Source organism: Terrapene carolina, unplaced genomic scaffold (assembly GCF_002925995.2).
Source record: "Terrapene carolina triunguis isolate 2854851 unplaced genomic scaffold, T_m_triunguis-2.0 Scaffold53, whole genome shotgun sequence".
NCBI classification, from domain to species: domain Eukaryota; kingdom Metazoa; phylum Chordata; order Testudines; family Emydidae; genus Terrapene; species Terrapene triunguis.
Window position 1 is genome coordinate 6,816,734 of NW_020664404.1, and position 17,458 is coordinate 6,834,191.

The window sequence follows — 17,458 nt, forward strand, 5'->3', positions numbered from 1 at the left end:
GGATAAATTTGAGGACTTAAATCTCCAGGGAAGTCAGGCCAGCACCTTTCACCAGCACTCAATGCACATAAAGAAAACAAAGCTTGCCATGTTTTACGATCTTGGGAGAACAAGTGGTATTGATGGATATGCATTCAGAAGGGCATTGGCAAAAATGCCTATAAATGGTTAACAAGGTAATGGTAAGAAATGTTGACCTTGATTTGTTTAGCTAAGATGTAAAGATTTTTGAAGGTCAAAGGTGTCCTTGTGTAGTGTTTTGGAGTCTAACTGTGTCTGACCCTCTAACATTAAGCTGCTGTGGCCTGTAGTTTTGAAGAGTGAAGCAAACCAGGGGGAAAGAGAGAAGGGGGAGAGAACAGGAAATGGAGTGAGGTGTTTCAGGAAGTTGTCAGGAGTTGACTGATTGATTCCAGATGGAAAGGGTCACCCTCCATGACCCAGGAAATACTCACTGGGGGAAAGCAGTTGTTGGCTTGTGAAAGGGGAGGGCCTGGGAGCTAGAGACTATGGTGGAATGCACGTTCTGCTTCCTTTTATTCTTAAAACGTTGAGTCTTAATCTTCAGTATTAAACAATTTGATTGTCCTCGCCCAGCAAGGGGAAAGTGAGTGGAGCTAAATCTGGAGCTCCAGTAACTTTACCTCCATAATCTAAAACATTCTTACTCTGTAGCATAGATAAAAAAGTGAACCAGAAGAATCATAGTAAAGACGACACGAGGTCTCTTTTGCTGAATTGCAGTAATGCCAAGAGATGGGCCCAAACCAAAACCCAAGCTCCAACAACCTCCAAAACACAGAGCGAGTTCAGATCTAGCCCCAAACTGTGAGTTGGGCCCATCTCTGAGGATGGCTTTATTTACTTACTCCAGGCTCCATCCTGTCTTCGCCCGCCCGGTGGTGAACCTGAGAGGTGACAAAATGAAACCACACATGAGAGGGGTCTTACAGGGATTTCAGTAATACCTGCTCACCATGAGATTTGAGGGTGCTCAGCACTTAGGAAGAATGCAACTTCTGTCCGGAAGTTATCACTCATGTTTCAGGGACCAGTAGAACATTGTGAATGGAATGTAGATCATCTATATTCTCTCACTTTATGTGTATAATGCAGATACCTATATAGTCACACACGTGTAATGTGTACGATTTTATTTGTGTGTATTAGTATATTAATGTATATTTTGTGAGTGTGTGTGTATGTATTGTGTGTGGATATATAACATTGTCTCTGTGTGGCTGGGTATTTGTATATTTTATATATATATATATGTGTGTGTGTGTGTGTGTGGATATATGGGATATATTTTTGATTTACATTTGGTTACAATTTAAAATCTTGTCGTAAATATTTCAGACACTGGAATGATTCAGGTCTATTCCCTCGTTGCCATAGCGTGGTCTGTGCTGGCCAGTGAAAGATTAAAATTTATTTCCATTGTTTAAGGGAAAATAATGAGGTGCATCTGACTGGGTTCAGCTCTGTCATGCGGGAAATGTTCACTTTGGAACAGAGTCTCACTCCACCCAAATGTGCAATGATGAAATCAGTTGGCACACACAAAAGCAACACATTTTGTGACAGGAATGCATGAGCAGTATTAATGTACAGTATGACAAGAGCCTTTTGGAATGAATTAACCTTGTCGTAAAAAAAGAGCGAGAGAGAGCATTCTTTAAACCAGCAAAATCCTACAGGAGGGCAGGGTTTCCCTGCTGTGTGCTGAATACAGTTTATCAACAATTAAAGCCTGAAATTCTCTTACTTAAAGCATGACAATTGCATCTGTGAAAATTCATGCACACGCTCAGGGTCAGATCCTTAACAGCTCGCTGCAAATGAGGGTAGCTCTGTTGAAGCCAATGGAGCTACGCCGATGTGGACCAGCTGAGGATCTGGGCTTCAAAGTTCTAACGAGATGCATGTTCTTCAGACTGGTTCAAATGACAGATTTTTTTTTTTAATATATGTGGTTTAAAGACGCACGTATCTCTGGGTTTAATGGATTTATAGCTTAGGACATTTTGTTTTAAAGAGAGATCTCAATGAGACTCAGTAACAAATACAATTATTTCCTCTAAGAGTTTACTTGTGTCCTGTTAGAACCCAGCGAGATTGGACAAAAAGGGCAAGATTTTCAAAATCCGTGATTTTGAGAGCCACAATTTTTGGGTGTCCAACCTGAGACACCCTTAAATGGGCCTGATTTGCACAAAATACTGAGTGCCCACCTTCTGAAAACCAGGCCCTTCTACCCCTTGCAGCTAATGGAAGTTTCTGTTTATCTCAGTGGATAGAAACCTATGTTTTAGGAGCAGATGGTTGTAAGTTTGATTTCCTATGATGCACGTGTGTGTAGGATAGCAGATGGCTGTGCTTCTATATATACATAGCAGAGGGCACATTATTCTGGTGCTCTGCAGTCTGCCCTCATTGTCTGTACATACAGACCTCTATGCTACAATGCATCACAGAAAACTAAACTTAGGATAGTCTTGTCGCTGGTTCATTATGTCATGTATCTTGAGGATAGCATATGGGCCTTCGGATGCCATGTTAAATGGAATGAAGGCACAGGGTAGACGCTGAAAATTCTTTTTCCCCTAGTGGGAAATAAACGATTATATTTTCCAAATAGAACAGGATTTTAATTCAATATAATAATAAATACATCAAAAGCTGAATACTGAAACAAGTAATTTACCTGCCTTTTTTCCTAGGTTGTGTTATCAACAACAGTGAATGTTGATGGACATGTATTGGCAGTGTCTGACAACATGTTTGTTCATAACAACTCTAAACATGGACGGAGAGCGAGGAGACTTGACCCCTCAGAAGGTATGGAACTTTGTCTGGAATATGGTACACCAATGAAAACAAACACACGCACTCTGCACTTGAATTTTTGTTTGTTTTGGTGGGCGTGGAGAGAGCTGCAGAACCTCAGGGGCGTTAGAGAAGGAAGATGAACCAAAGAAAGGCTCCACAGCATGCAGAATTGGATCCTTCTACATCTAAGAGAGAGACTCCCCCCGTCTATTAATTAGTTAGCTTGTACAGGGCTGGGAAGATGAAAAACTCAGTAAAAGCGTTAACAATTAGCTAAGAATTTCAGATTTACTGCTTAGCTGGCCTAGACTTGATTTCAGGCAAATTAAGCAACATGACATCTTACTTAAACAGAAACATTACAGTGCAAGATGTGTATGAAAAAGTGTCAGTGGTTCCCTTAAACAAACTGCGCAAAGCATAACAATGCGCAGAAGGAAACTGACACTAATTGATTTTAGTTTGTTTGGCTAAGCAGGAATTGCCGTCGTCCATGGGACAGTTCTTGGAGTATATTAAAGCAATTACCAATACCTGTATCTGTTAAGCTTCAAAGTGGGTAAACCCCCCCTCTCTCTGTCCCTGCCCCTCTCACAAACTCCACTTCTTCAATATAGGCACCACTTAAAATAACTTAAAAATCATATCTATGTCTCTTCCCCCCTTCTCCAATCTCCCTGAAGCCTGTGAAAGTGAGAAGAGTTTGTGATGTTAGTAGAAGAGACAAGCAAGGCTATTATTTCATTACACTGTTTTGTTGCCCCCCCCTTCTTAAATGTGCCCTGTATCAACCTAAAGAAGAATTAATGAACTGGAAGAAAATGATTGAATCAGTAAAGAATTCGGAGCAGTGTTAATTCCCCCCCAGCGGGCAGTGAAATGGTAGAAGGAAAATCCCAGGATTCCAAGCCTAGGAAGCCATCCAGTTTTTCCTTGACTGATTGGATGTGATTGACTGGCTGTTCAAAGGAGTCTCATGTTTTTGGAGCCCTGCCAAAGTTCCCCTCCACCTCTGACCCTGTCAACATTGGGAATGGAGTGATGGATTGACTTTGGTTATGGCCTGGAAACCATATTGGGTTCCTGATGGGATGTATAGTCCAGAGGCCTTGAACATATGGAAAAGAGCAGAAAAAAAAATCTATTCCATAAAGTCACAAAAATTATTAGAAATTGTCTCTTGATAGGTACTGGAGGAAACACAAGATATCCCATTGATAAACACAGTAAATTGTAACACATCCCTCCTACAGCCTGCTTTTTTTGCTCTTGTGTGATCGTATGCTAATAAGTGTTTTTAAAACAGCCTCTGCACAATCACTTAAGTGTTTCACTTTTACACCCACTACTACAGTTGGCCTATTAGGCTTTAATGACACAATGTTAAGTGCCGGTAATGAATAGGTGAGTAATGAACACTAGCAAGGCAGAGAACAAAATTATTTTATTTTATTTTTGGTTCCTTGGAATGGTAAGCAGCCTTGGTGGGTGAACGAATTAAGGGCTGTGGTGGCACTGAGGGATACAAGCCAGCAGTACAGCTGCAGCAGTGCAAACCCCCTAGAGCGGACAGGCGAAAGTGCGATAAGCCATGATTTGCACCAGTGCAATTTGTGCAAACAACAGTGTTGCCTATCCAGTCACGGGGTTTAACTGGCCCCGACCTACCTGAAAACCTAGCCTCCAAGACCAGTTGCAAGAAAACTAACCTACCACTTTTATCCCTTTTTTTGTTTAGCCACACCATGCATCAAAGCTATTAGCCCAAGTGAAGGCTGGACTACAGGGGGCGCAATGGTGATCATTATAGGAGACAATTTCTTCGATGGGTTACAAGTGGTATTTGGGACCATGCTTGTATGGAGTGAGGTAGGCAAAAGTAACTTGCTATTGCATAGCCGAAGCTAGATATTGCTGGTATAGAGAAGGTCGATGGGGAACAACTATTCGCTCATTCTCATCATAATACAAGAACAAGGGGACGGTCCATAACATTGAAAGACGATTACTTTAAAAGTGAGGAAAGGAAATGCTTTTTTGGCCAGTGTTTGGTTAGTCCGTGGAATATTTTGCCACATTATATCATTGTGTCCATGAACTTTTAGTGGGATTCTAAAAAGGACTGGATGTTTATATGGATAAGAAGAATATCCAAAGTTACAGGGAGGATTAAAAGAAAAGGCCAGGAGTTTGGGAAAGGAAACAAACCTTCAAGTTTCAGGGCATAAATCAACAATTAATTAATGGGGGACAGGAAGAAACTTTCCCTGTAGTATCCCTGCAGGATTTCTTGTACCTTCTTCTGAAGCAGCTGGTGCTTCGCATGATTGGATACAAGATGCTGGAGTAGATGGACCACTGGTCTGATCCAATCTGGCAATTCCTAGGAAGGAGTAAACAGTTTCATTTGTTTGAGAAATACAACCAGGGCCAGTGGGGAAAAACGCAAACATCCCATACATGACATGCTTCTCTCTTGTTGTTATTTCCCAGCTGATCACACCTCACGCTATTCGAGTCCAGACCCCCCCTCGTCACATTCCTGGTGTAGTCGAAGTCACACTATCGTATAAATCCAAACAGTTCTGCAAAGGAGCCCCGGGCAGGTTTATTTACACCGGTAGGTGAACATGATTTACTGTGGAGGGCTGGAACACGAATGTCTCTTCCTCTCAGTAATATCGATTACTCTTTTTTAAATACTTGCCACATGCCATTTGAAAACTGTTCTGCTATTTGAAGTATTTGGAAGTGTAAGGAGATAAAACCTCTACGCAATGAGGAGTTTTATCCTCATTGTTACTCCACATGTTAATATATTTTGCAGATTAAAGCTCATGCTGATACAGTATGGCTCTCTCTCTAGATATATTAAGTGTACAGTAACTTGATAGCATTTCTCTGCATACTAGAAGATGTTTTATTTATAACAGTATTTATTTTACATTTCTCTCTCACTGGGGGTAACCTCTCATTTTCAGGATGGCCCCCAGGGATAGGCAGAATGTCTTATGTCTAAAGAAGCCAATGAGCTGAGTGCAAAATAAATCTTGATGGCTTTTTTATTTTTAAATGGATATTGTCAACTTGTTTAGTGCCCCACATTTACCTCTGCCAGCAGGAGAATAATTATATTTATATATATATATACACACAGAGAGAGAGATCTATGGCTCTAGAAAGAGAAACCAGTGCAACTAAAGAATCTTCATTTGTTGTCAGTATACACAATAAAGTTTTATCTCCTAATACATGTGGATGGAAAATGGGAGCATGTTTTAGAGGATTGATTTTTATATATATAACTAATAGCTTCTTAGTAGTCATATTTTATTTAGGTGGCTGAGAATTTAAGCAATGATTTTTGTTTTAAAAAACCTATTATTACTATTAGCTCTGGTAAATATTTCTAGAATACCAAATTTCGGACACATTTTGCAGCAAAAAAATTCAATTCTCAACCTGAAACCCCCCAGAAATTTTTCATTCATAATTTTGCGGGTTTTTTTGACTACCTGGAGAGCCAATCAAAATGTTTCCAAAACGGGAAAATTTTCAGTGAAATGTTGATATTTTTATAAATTTGCAAAATGTATAATTTTTTAAAAAGCAATAATTCTCATTTTAATTTTTAATGTGTTTTTAGAAGCTTTCATGATTATTATTACTTAAGAATGTATTTATTCATTTGTATTATAGTAGCAGGTAGGAAATCCAATCTAGGACCAGGGTCCTGTTACGCTAGGTGCTGTGCAGACAAATAACAAAACAATCCTTGACCCAGTGAGTTTACACTGTAGGGCCCTGATCCAAAGCCCGCTGAAGTCAATGGAAAGACTTCTAGTGATGTCAGTGGACTTTGGGCTGGGCCCCAGATGATTAGGGCCTGAAACTGATCTTGCCCCAGAATAACCTCACTAAAGCGCAAGGAGCTGCTCTGGATTTATACCTGTGTTTGTGAGGTAAGACTTTAGCCATAATTTTTTGTAAGCAAATTCCTTTTAAAGAGACAGCTTTGATTTGTGGCCCTCAATATATTGAGCACAGCTTCTTTAACTAGCAGATAACTAACTGAAACGCAAGTGACTGTGATCTCAAATCTGCATGAAAACGTAATTGTATTGTACAGAAACAAGACTAAAAAAACCCATAAGGGACCCAGTCCTAGCAGGCTTATGCAAATGAGCTTTCTCATTGATTTCACTTACTAACGGGCTGCAGGATCAGGGTTGGGTCTGGTATGAAATTTACCGGGGGAGGGTCTGTTAATTCTTGAGCATATCCTGAGTCAGCGACTGAAAATTTAGGTTCTTCTGTGGCACTTCTTACTTATTTAGGCCCTGATCCTGCAAAGATATAAGTGCATGCAATTGAGTTGGCCTGCTCACATGCTTCTGTGCAGGATCAGGGCCTTAATGATGGAGAAACGCATAAAACAATGTATTTCTATTATGGGGAAATTATTCCTCTTTTTGTAGGTCTGTGTTTTACGTGCAGGGCTTATCTGTGCCATTTATAGAGGGTTGAAGTCAAAATGTAGTGCTGCTCTCTGACAGGTTAATTAGTGTATTTCCACCAAAGAGGACATGAAGATGTACATGACAAATAGCAGAAGAGAGAGAGAGAGAGAGGATAATATAATCTGCCTATTTTGCTCTTGTTATCAGCGTGGAGATATCTGTTTAGATTCACTGAGGAGCGAGTGGGTGCTTACTGCCATATGTTCCAAAAAAGCATGTTAGCAGAAGATGCAGAGGTACATAAGCTGGTGTAAAATTAGACAACTTTTCAATCTATCTATCCAAGGACCTGTAGTTCTCCCATCATGTTAGGCAAAATGATAAACACAGCTATTAAGTATAGTGTAATCAATTCCCCCAGGTCATTGTTGCTGATAATAGCAGCAAAAACAACTTCCAAGCTATGAAAATAACATGTTTATTTTTCTCTCTCCACGGCTGTGATATCATGAGTCTGTTTTGACCGTGCTATGAAGAAACACAAAGGTTTTTTTAAAAAAATTTCTATAGCTCTTTTTGTGTCCATAGTGCTTTACAAACTTTACCTACTGCACCAGTAAAATGTAGCCACTTCTTGAGTGGAGGATGGCAGCCAACGGGCACATACAACAATAGTGAGGGAAGGGAAATATAGCAAAGCACAGGAAAGCCTCTCTTGTGGAGAGTAAAACAGCTAAAAATGTCTTAAATACTTCCTTGATGGGTTCTTTATAAGCATTGGCTGTAGTTGCTCAAATTTATGTCAGGGGGGAGGTGGTCTGTGTGGTGGCAGATGGGAGGAAAGGTTGGTCCTTTCTATTAAATTGTGTCCACACTATGAAAAAGTGGAGAACCCTTTCTTTAAAGAAATACTCTTTACGTTCAACCTCCATCAGGCAATATTCCTAGGAGAAACATAGCCCTTAACACCATTTCTAGAAGATCAAAGAGTGAGAGACACCTCCTCTTATTAGTATTATTATTTGTATTATGTAAAGACCCAAATAGAATCAGAATCCCATTGTGCTAGGTCCTTAGCCCAGATTTTTAAAGATATGTAGGTACCTGACCCCTTGATTTCAAGAGGAGCTGGGTGTCTAAATGCTTTTAAAAATCTGGGCCTTAATGTTTATAAAGTGCTGTGAGATCCTCAGGTGAAAGGTGCTAACTAAGGGTCATGTGGTGTTAGAAGCACTGAATAGTTGGCTAAAGGCAGATCATGGGCATAATTAGATATTTAGTCCTGCCACGAATGCAGGGAATTGGACTAGATGACTTCTCGAGATCCTTCCAGTTCTATGCTTCTATTACTATTATTATTATTTATACTTTCATACTACACGCAAACCTAGAGGACCCCAACTAAGCTCAGGGTTTCATTGTACCAGGCACTGTACAGAGACAAAGTAAGTGACAGGCTGTACCCTGAAGAGTTTGCAATCGAAACAGATGAAAGGAAGTGTTATTACTCCGATTTTACAGCTGGGGAATTGGGACAGAGAGAGATTAAGCAATTTGCCCGGGGTCACCCAGGGAGTCTGTGGCAAGTCTGGGACTTGAGCCCAGGCGTCTTGAGTCCCAGCCCAGAGTTTTAACCACAAGATCATCCAGATCTATTATAAAAAGGTGGAGATGGAACAGAAATGATTTTGGTAGTTTGAAGTCCACGATTCCCCGTGATTTGAGTAAAGCTTTCAATATTTAATATACAATCAAATAGGAATGTTCAACCTGATGAAGCTTTAGCTTTTTAAAAAAGAGCAGCATTGACAAGTTGAAGAAGAGAGTGATATAAACTGTTAAGTATAAGAATCAGAGAGAAATTTCAAGGGTAAGTCTGAATGCCACAATGATGTTGTTACAGGAGTGCATATGCTCCCTGTAATGTGTATTCAGAATAGGCTATGAGGAAAGTGCGCTGTGCCAGCAATGCTGCAGTTGAGGTTCTGTCAGCATCCCCACTCTTAAGTACTATCACTCAGGGTGCTGCAAGTCAGCCATCACATTCCTCTCATCACCAGAATTTGATGTGTGGCCTTTTCCATAAGGATCCCATTATGGAAAACGCATACAGAATTTAGAGGTCTATGGAAAAGTCTTGAAAAATGGATTGACATTGCTAGCTTCTTTATGGAGTTTGTTGAACAGCCTTGTTGAATTTGATAATGCGCATATAATTATATAAACATTTCTATTCTATATAAAGCGAGACAGAGAGAAACAAAAAGCGTGTCTCTCTTTTTAATCACTGACTATGTAAAATGTCATCCTTAGGACAAAACATTGTCCTCTAATATCTTGCAGTATAAAAAGGTGAAAGCTGTGAATAAAGGTGACACACCCATTTCCGGGTTCTTGTTACAGGAAGGCATTTGTTCTCCACGGCTAATGTAGCAGTTGCCTTATATTCTGCCTCTAATAATATATAAGCCCAAGTTCTTGACTTTAATGGTGCTCAGGTGAGGATCTGGCTCATTGTAAGCTCTTGGATCTTATACTTGACCCCAGCTCTGCCCGTAGTTTGTTGTAGGGAAACTCATCTCAAACATAGTGTGGCAGGAAGATTTTGAACATAGTTTTTCATCCATGTACAGAAAGGCTTGATGGGTTAACTAGTCTGATCAATGCAGTATAAGAACAGGTTGGACAAACACCTGTCAGGAATAGTCTGGGTTTATTTGGTCCTGTCTCAGCGCAGAGGTCCCTTCCAGCCCTACATTTCTCTGATCCGTGGGATATACTGCACTCCCAAGGGACTGCCTTGGGTTGGGATATATGCCAGCTGCACACTGCAGGAGGTGCTGGTTTTTTTAAGGTTTATAAATTGGAATTGAGACTGTCTTGTTATCCTCCTCTCGGAAGCAGTACTTACAAGGATGGAGCTAGCGCTGGAAACTAACCTTGGGAAGAGCATGTGATTTGCTTGGGGGCAGCTGCTGTCCTGCCTGAGCTTATGAAGGGCACGTTCCAGAAAGGGGCATTGAAATAGCCGTAGGACTGTAGGGAGTTGCTTGTAAAGGCCCAGCAAATACAGCAGAGAACTCAATGACATTGTCATAAATTAAAGGGTGGTTCGAGAGTCGGAGACAGGGATCAGGCTGGGGAAAAAAGAAAGGTAGTGGTACTTTTTCAAGCTTCACCCACAAAATAAGCCCCATGCAAATGATTCACCATGAACAGTAGATTGTGCAGATGCTCGACATATGCTTTATGGGCTCTAGTCACTCAGCTTTCCTGTGGTGGGGTCAGAACACACCCATGGGCTCTGTTGGGCTCCTTCTGCTTGGTTTCCCTTCAGTCACACCTGGCCCAGTGGGCTTCTTGTGCTTCGTTCCCCTTTGTGGAAGTTTCTCAGCTGCCCTGCTGGGCTCTCCTAAATTCCTTGGATTGGTCCCTTCTTGATAGGAGGGGAGGGAAAGAAGTGGTATCTCCTAAGACCATTCGCTGCTGGCGTCAGAATGAGCTGTCACTCACAGTAGATTGTGCATGTCATCCTCCCTCTCCTGTCTACGTGATTTGATTGGCCAGAGAAATAACAATGCTGCCATTTAAAGCTTTAGCTTTCATTGAGAAGAATGGGGCAGAGCTATTGTTCCGGTTCTGCAAATGCAGGTAAATGGCACTACATCAGTTCCCTGAGTGTGAGTTTCTGCTTTGGAGGCGATCTCAACAACCATTACAGCTAGAGACTGTGGCTGCACATGAAGTTGTTCCTGATTATCTACAAATGTGGACACTCTTATTCCAGAATGAGAGTAATCCAAAACTGGTTAAGCGAAACAGGGGAAAAGTCACTCGTATTCTGGAATACAAGTGTGCACATGGCGGGGCAGCTGCAGAATGGCTTTTCTGATAAATTTCCAAGTGTAGACAAGCCCTTATTTGTATTGTAAATGAAAGCTTAGATTCCGGAGAATAAGAAGCAGCATAAAAGAGGTACTGGGTATGGCATACCATGCCCGTGCATAAGAGAAACTAAGGAGGGCTGCAGTGCATTTAGACCTAGCTCTATTATTGACTGTAAATGTTCTGTTATCAAACCAGTTATGTTAGAGTGATGTGAATAGTTTAGGTGACAATTTGATTTGCTAACTAGCTTTTAACTCTTTTTACCCCGTTACTTGATGTCAACACACAATTTGTTTTCTGTCCTTGAAAATTCAACAGATGTTTAGTGTGTGAAACTTGGCCTGCCAAAGTGGCTTGTCACAACCATGGTGATCTGAAACAGGACGATTTCCTAAGACTTATAGCCAAAATTTTCAAAAGTGACTAGTGATTCTGGATGTCATACTATTTAGATACCCAATTTGAGACACCAGAAGTGCTCAGCATCCATCCTCTGAAAATCAGCCCCCCTTAAGGAGGCTTCAGCTGTGCACCCCAAAATACTAGTCACTTTTCAAAATCTTGGCATATAAGCCTTTGGAATGAGCACATATATACCTTCTATAACCTGAACATCCCATAGCACTTTTTTTATGGGTTGGGGTGGTAACAATGTCGTGGCCACATTTCAACCTGGGAACTGAACCTAAATCCCCCGCCACACCCTTCAACTTCAATTGGAAATGTTTCCCTCAGAGGGGGTTGCATTTCATTGGTGAACAAAGCACCTTGGATATTTTGGGCGTGTCCTTTGTGATCAAAGCCGCTATATATATAATGTGTGTAAAAATGGTTGAATTGTTCTCAGAACAGTTTTATATGATCTAGGAACCTTCTCCTGCTCTTAAGATGTCAGAGCACAATACAAATATATACATGCCCAATCCCTTGGGAAAAAAATAATGTTGGGTAATAGCCAGTTCCTTTCCTTGAGTAATAGATTTGGATATTCCTCATTCAATATTTTTAGTTAAATATATACATATTTTTTTGCTTAGTCCAAGATATATAACCTAAACTAGTAGACTCCAAGCAAGAAGAGAAATGGCACATAATGATGTATAGGCCCTCCAGAGAATTGTCATGAATTCTCATGATTGGCAAAAAAAAAAAAAAAATTCCCCCTTTCTCAAATGGGATTTAGATTCTGTGGCAGTTGAAATGTGTATTATTAAACTCCTTAAGCAAACCTGAATGGTTCCCAGTGGAGAGCGAAGACATTCTAAGTATAGCCAAGACTAAATTCTCTGGTCTGGGTTTTCTCTACTCAATTCCCTCTTTATTAGCTCCTGTAATATTTAAACTTCATGCCATGCTGTAATTATTTAATAAAAAGTAAATATAAAATGTATCTCAGTGGGGAATATGACCTTTTGCCTTCATGGTGTTATACCAAAGATTGACAGAGATAAACAGAAAATCTGGATCAGAGTAATATTCTATGTCACTTGATGGTTTCATTCTTCTAGTGCCTGACTCTTTGATTCTGAAAGGTGCTGAGTACTGTTAGGAAAGGAACTAAGTGCTGGATAGGATGGGACACTCTCAGCTGTTGGCACCACTTCTTTCAAGTGACCATTTTTACGGGGACAAAGTGGCACAAGAAGATGGAAGACGCTGCTATTGAATGGGGACTCTGTACTATTCAATGATTAGCATGTCCTCAACTCATTTGGCAAAGAATTTTTAGCAAGATTCTCAGCACTTGGTTGAGTTAATTTCTCATTTAAATCCCATCACCACCTATGAGTAGGGTTTTCAAAAGCCAGATCCTTAATTTTATTGGTAAACATTGTGGCTGAGGACAGCCAAAGACTTTGGGTATTCCGAGATTTAGAGAAGTCAATGTTGGTTTCTAATATGAATTTTGAATTTGGGGGACATAGTTGAATTTTGGATCATCAGGGTTAGGCCAACTGGCGTTTGGATAATCAAGGTTTCATAGTGGGCATATTCCCCACACAGTGTGTCTGAACAAGTACTACCACCTGGTAGGCTTAAATGTTCAACAAGAGCTAATGATTTTGAGGGGTTCATTTTTTGGATTCCTGACTTGAGGTACCTCAAAGGGGTTGATTTTTTTTTTCAGAAAGTGCTGAGCACCCACACTCTCTGAAAGTCACCCATTAGAGGCCTGGCATTAGGCACCTAAACTAGCTTTTGAAAATTTGGGCTGCAATACTTTGTCTTTCAATGGACAATTACAAAGCATTTCACAAGCATTCGGTCAAGTCTTAGGATACTGACTAATGCTAACGGATTAGGCAACTTCAGGAGTAGACATGGGGGGTGTTGAGGTGAGGAATGAGGTACCAGATCAGGAATCTTAAGTAGATCCAGTTTAAAATTGACCTTCCTCTCTTCCCAGTATTCTACGTCACCTTCCCTGTTCTTCTACTCTCCCACTGGTAATGAGCTGGGGCTTGGTGCCAGCAACAATGCATTAAATAGGGGTTGTGTGTGAGGCTGGCATAGAATCTGGAGCAGTGGGCTGTCAGGAAGTTTCAAGCTGTAGGTTCAGTGTGGAGGTGGATGACTCTTCTGGCAACCATAGGAAGCCTAGACAGGTGGGATGAGTTACATTCATCAGATGGGAGGGAATGGGAAGAAAGAGAGAGTCTGAGATGGTGAGAGGGAGCCAGGTAAAAATGGAGGCGAGAGTCAAGGAGCTCAGTTACCTTGAACTCCAAGGATGATTAAAGGATTCTATAAGTAAAAGCCTCACAAGAGCCCTGAGAGATTGATAGAGAAAGTGAGAACCAAGCAAATCAGTGGTCCAGCAATAGGAGAACCAAAGGGCCAGATCCTTAGTTGGTGTAAATTAGCATAATTCCATTTTTTGCAGTGGAGCTATGCCGACATGCACTAGCTGAGGACATGTCTCCAAGGGTAAGTCTACACTGCAAAGAAAAACCTGCAACACTGAGTCTGAGCCTGGGTCAATTGACTCAGGTTTTTGGACTCAGGCTTTGTCTACATAGCAGTGTAGACATTCAGGCTCAGGCTGGAGCCTGGGCTCCAAGACTCTCCCTTAATTTGGGCCAATTTTTCATTAAGGTTATTATGTTAAGGACATTGCGGGGTTTGGTGTTCCAATCAACGAGAGTTTTTCCTCTGACATCAGTGGACTTTGGATCAGGCTTCTGCGGAATACACCTCAAGGCTTCATGTTTTGTTTTGTGGGTTTTTTTTAAAACAGCAATTGCCTAAGGCTCACACTCATGTCTGGCTACTCTTCTTTTCCAGCTTTAAATGAACCCACCATCGATTATGGTTTCCAGAGACTGCAGAAGGTCATCCCGAGGCATCCCGGTGACCCAGAGAGACTAGCCAAGGTAAAAGATTTGCTAGCATTTCACTAAGCCTTTTAAATTGCAACTTTCTTTTCCACTGATATGTAATAAAGCACAGAGTGGTAAGTCGGATCTTACCGTTACAGCCCATGTGTTGCATGTGGAATTTCTTTTATTGCCAGTGTGAGAATCTGTTCCATAGCTGGGAACCCACTATTGCAGACACCCTCCCAGTCCATATCTATAGTCTACTGCCCTTATCCCCAGCAGCAGACCTTGGCACTCAAATGGCACCCCATTGAATTCTATAAGGATCCATGGAGCTGCAGGGATCTGCCTGCACAGATCCAGTTTTAGGGGGTCTGTCAGCAGAATCACAGCAGGAAAGAGGTGAGCTTTAAGGCTGCCTGCTTTGAAACCACATGGAACAGATACATTTATAATGTATAAAGACCCATGTTTATACAGCACCTAGTACGTGGGGTTGTGGTCCATGACTGGAGTTCCTAGGCACTATTGCAATACCAATAATAATAGTAATAGCCATGTTTGACCCTTCCATTGCAGAATCCAAGCCTAATTTCTGATATTTAAAAATAATGATCATTTTGTATAATTTTCCTGATGAAAGAAGATAATGATAATTTAAAAAAAAAAAGCCCTATAACCAGAGATAATGAAAGGCAGATGACAAACACTGAAGACGGCTTTGAGGAATCTTAATTGTTTATTACAATTACTGAGAAAAAAATCATGTGTGTAATTTAAAGACTAAGGGTAGGACTTTTCAGGGCAGGAAAAGTGCCTGAGTAAGGAACAAAAGTCCCATTGAAAGTCAATGGTGACTTGTGCTCTTAATTCATCCAGGTGTTTTTGAAAACCCCACCTTAAATCTTCTAATCAGTTTTCTGAAGAGCAATTTCAGGACTATGGAGAGCTCCTAGACAGCAGGATGGAACACTTATCAGTTAAAGTATAAAACTGTGATTTATTGATGCTCTTACGTGTAGGTAAAAACTTCCCAAAGTGACTGGTGATGTTGGGTGCCCAACCTGAAAGGGTCAACACTTTTTGAAAACAAGACTCCTTCAAAGTGTACCAGGTTGGGTCCCCCCAAAACACCAATCACAGTAGAAAATCTTGGCCCTGGTTTTTATTTCAGATGACAAACCAGGGCAGAAAACTGTCTTTTTTTTTTTGCGGGGGAGGGGGGTCTCTGAAGGTTTGCCATTTCATACATCTCTTCCTCCTCCAGGAGATGCTGTTGAAAAGAGCCGCTGACCTAGTTGAAGCACTGTATGGAACGCCACATAATAACCAGGTTAGAGTGGCAGCTTTTGGGGGAGGAAAAAAAAACCCTTTTCAAGGTTTTGTAAAAACATCCTGAAGTTAAATTGACCTTAGGCTGTTGCTGTCTTATAGGATATTATTCTGAAGCGAGCTGCGGACATTGCAGAAGCTTTGTACAGTGTCCCAAGGAATCCTGGCCAGATCCCTGCTTTGTCTAGTTCTCCAGCTCATAGCAGCATGATGGGAATCAATTCCTATGGGAGCCAGTTAGGAGTCAGCATCTCAGAGTCGACACAGGGGAACAACCAAGGTAATGTCCGTTATAATGTTTGCACAAAGTGTGAAGCTCTACCCGAAAATGTGATTGTAAAAATAGTGTCAGGGGATATCAGTTTCCATGTTGGTCTCTCAACTTCGATATCTACTCAGTTTAAAAGTAGACACATGGCCTTCTTTATTGCTAATGTGTTGCCAGCAAACTGGACAAGCTAGTTTCTTTCTAGCTCATGTGTCCTCAACAATGAAGTTCTGCAATTGGAATTTAGGTAACAACTTTTTTGGTGACACAGGAGACAGAATAGTGGCTCTGTGGGGCTGGAGTAAATCGTACAAACTCCTTATTTTTGTCACCAAAGTAAGAGGTGACTCAAAACTGGAGCTGGGCAGGAACCTGGTTTTCCATTTTGCAGGAAATGCCATGATTCTGAATTTTTCCATTCCGTCCTGGACGGAAAACAAAATTTCATTTTGGCTGATTTTTATTCTGATTTTGGCCTCTTCAGACTTTTAAAACTGCTTTTTCTAGATAAACAATGTTGTTTCAAAAAAGTGCATCATTTAATTTTTTTCAGTATGAAATTTTGTTGACATCTACATGCTTTTCTAAATTGATGAAAATGGCACTTTTCATTGAAAAACTGTTTTGAGAAATTTCTGGCCTGCTTTCCTCAGAACAAGTACAAGGAGCAGATCTGATGAGTAAATGCTTGATCCAAAGTCCTTTGACTTCAATGAGTTTTGGAGCAGATTCTAAGGGAACATTTTTAACACAGGGTAACATTTTCAAAGCACATATGTGAGTTAGGTTCAAGGGCTTAAGTCACTTTTGAAAATGGGACTTCAGCTTCTAACGTTCATTTAAGTCATTAGGACTTAGGTGCATTTGAAATTTTTACCCATAGTCTCTTTTCTGGCAAACTTAAGGCTGAATTCCAACTTCCATTTCAATTCACATTTTTCAGTCATATCCATGCCCTCAGAAAACACCAAGACAGTAAATCCATCCACTACCATTGAGGAGTGAGGCTGAGAATTTTTAAAAGTTAATTGTTTCTTCTACAATGTTAACTTTGCCAAATTGCATGTATTTACTAGTGCTGTTTTCCATGTTGAATGTGAACCTTAATGTACCATTGTTAGTAATGTGTGCCATAAAATACATGCAGCTCAGCAGAGCTAACATCAGGGGAGCAATTTAAACTTTTGGAATGTCCTGACTGGAGTGCTTGATTTCTCAGTTTAACACTAGATTCCTGTAATATACAATCTGGGTAGTCTGAACGCACAGTTAGTTGGACACAATGTCCTCCCAGGAGGTGAAAGTCATGTCATATGAACGTATGTCCAGGTATATCCTGCCAAATGTAATTAGAAAGG

The 17,458-nt window shown here is 40.7% G+C and overlaps 1 protein-coding gene across 2 annotated transcripts in view; it reads left to right on the top strand.

The window, feature by feature from the left end:
- The window catches only part of EBF2 (EBF transcription factor 2), a 177,363-nt gene that overhangs the window by 140,590 nt on the left and 19,315 nt on the right, over positions 1-17,458 (top strand). For both annotated transcript variants that reach the window (XM_029912902.1, XM_024212148.2), the window contains exons 8-13: positions 2,724-2,841; positions 4,571-4,701; positions 5,326-5,452; positions 14,466-14,554; positions 15,768-15,833; positions 15,935-16,112. In XM_029912902.1, coding sequence (XP_029768762.1) covers positions 2,724-2,841; positions 4,571-4,701; positions 5,326-5,452; positions 14,466-14,554; positions 15,768-15,833; positions 15,935-16,112 — 709 coding nt within the window. The remainder of the gene's footprint in view (positions 1-2,723; positions 2,842-4,570; positions 4,702-5,325; positions 5,453-14,465; positions 14,555-15,767; positions 15,834-15,934; positions 16,113-17,458) is intronic.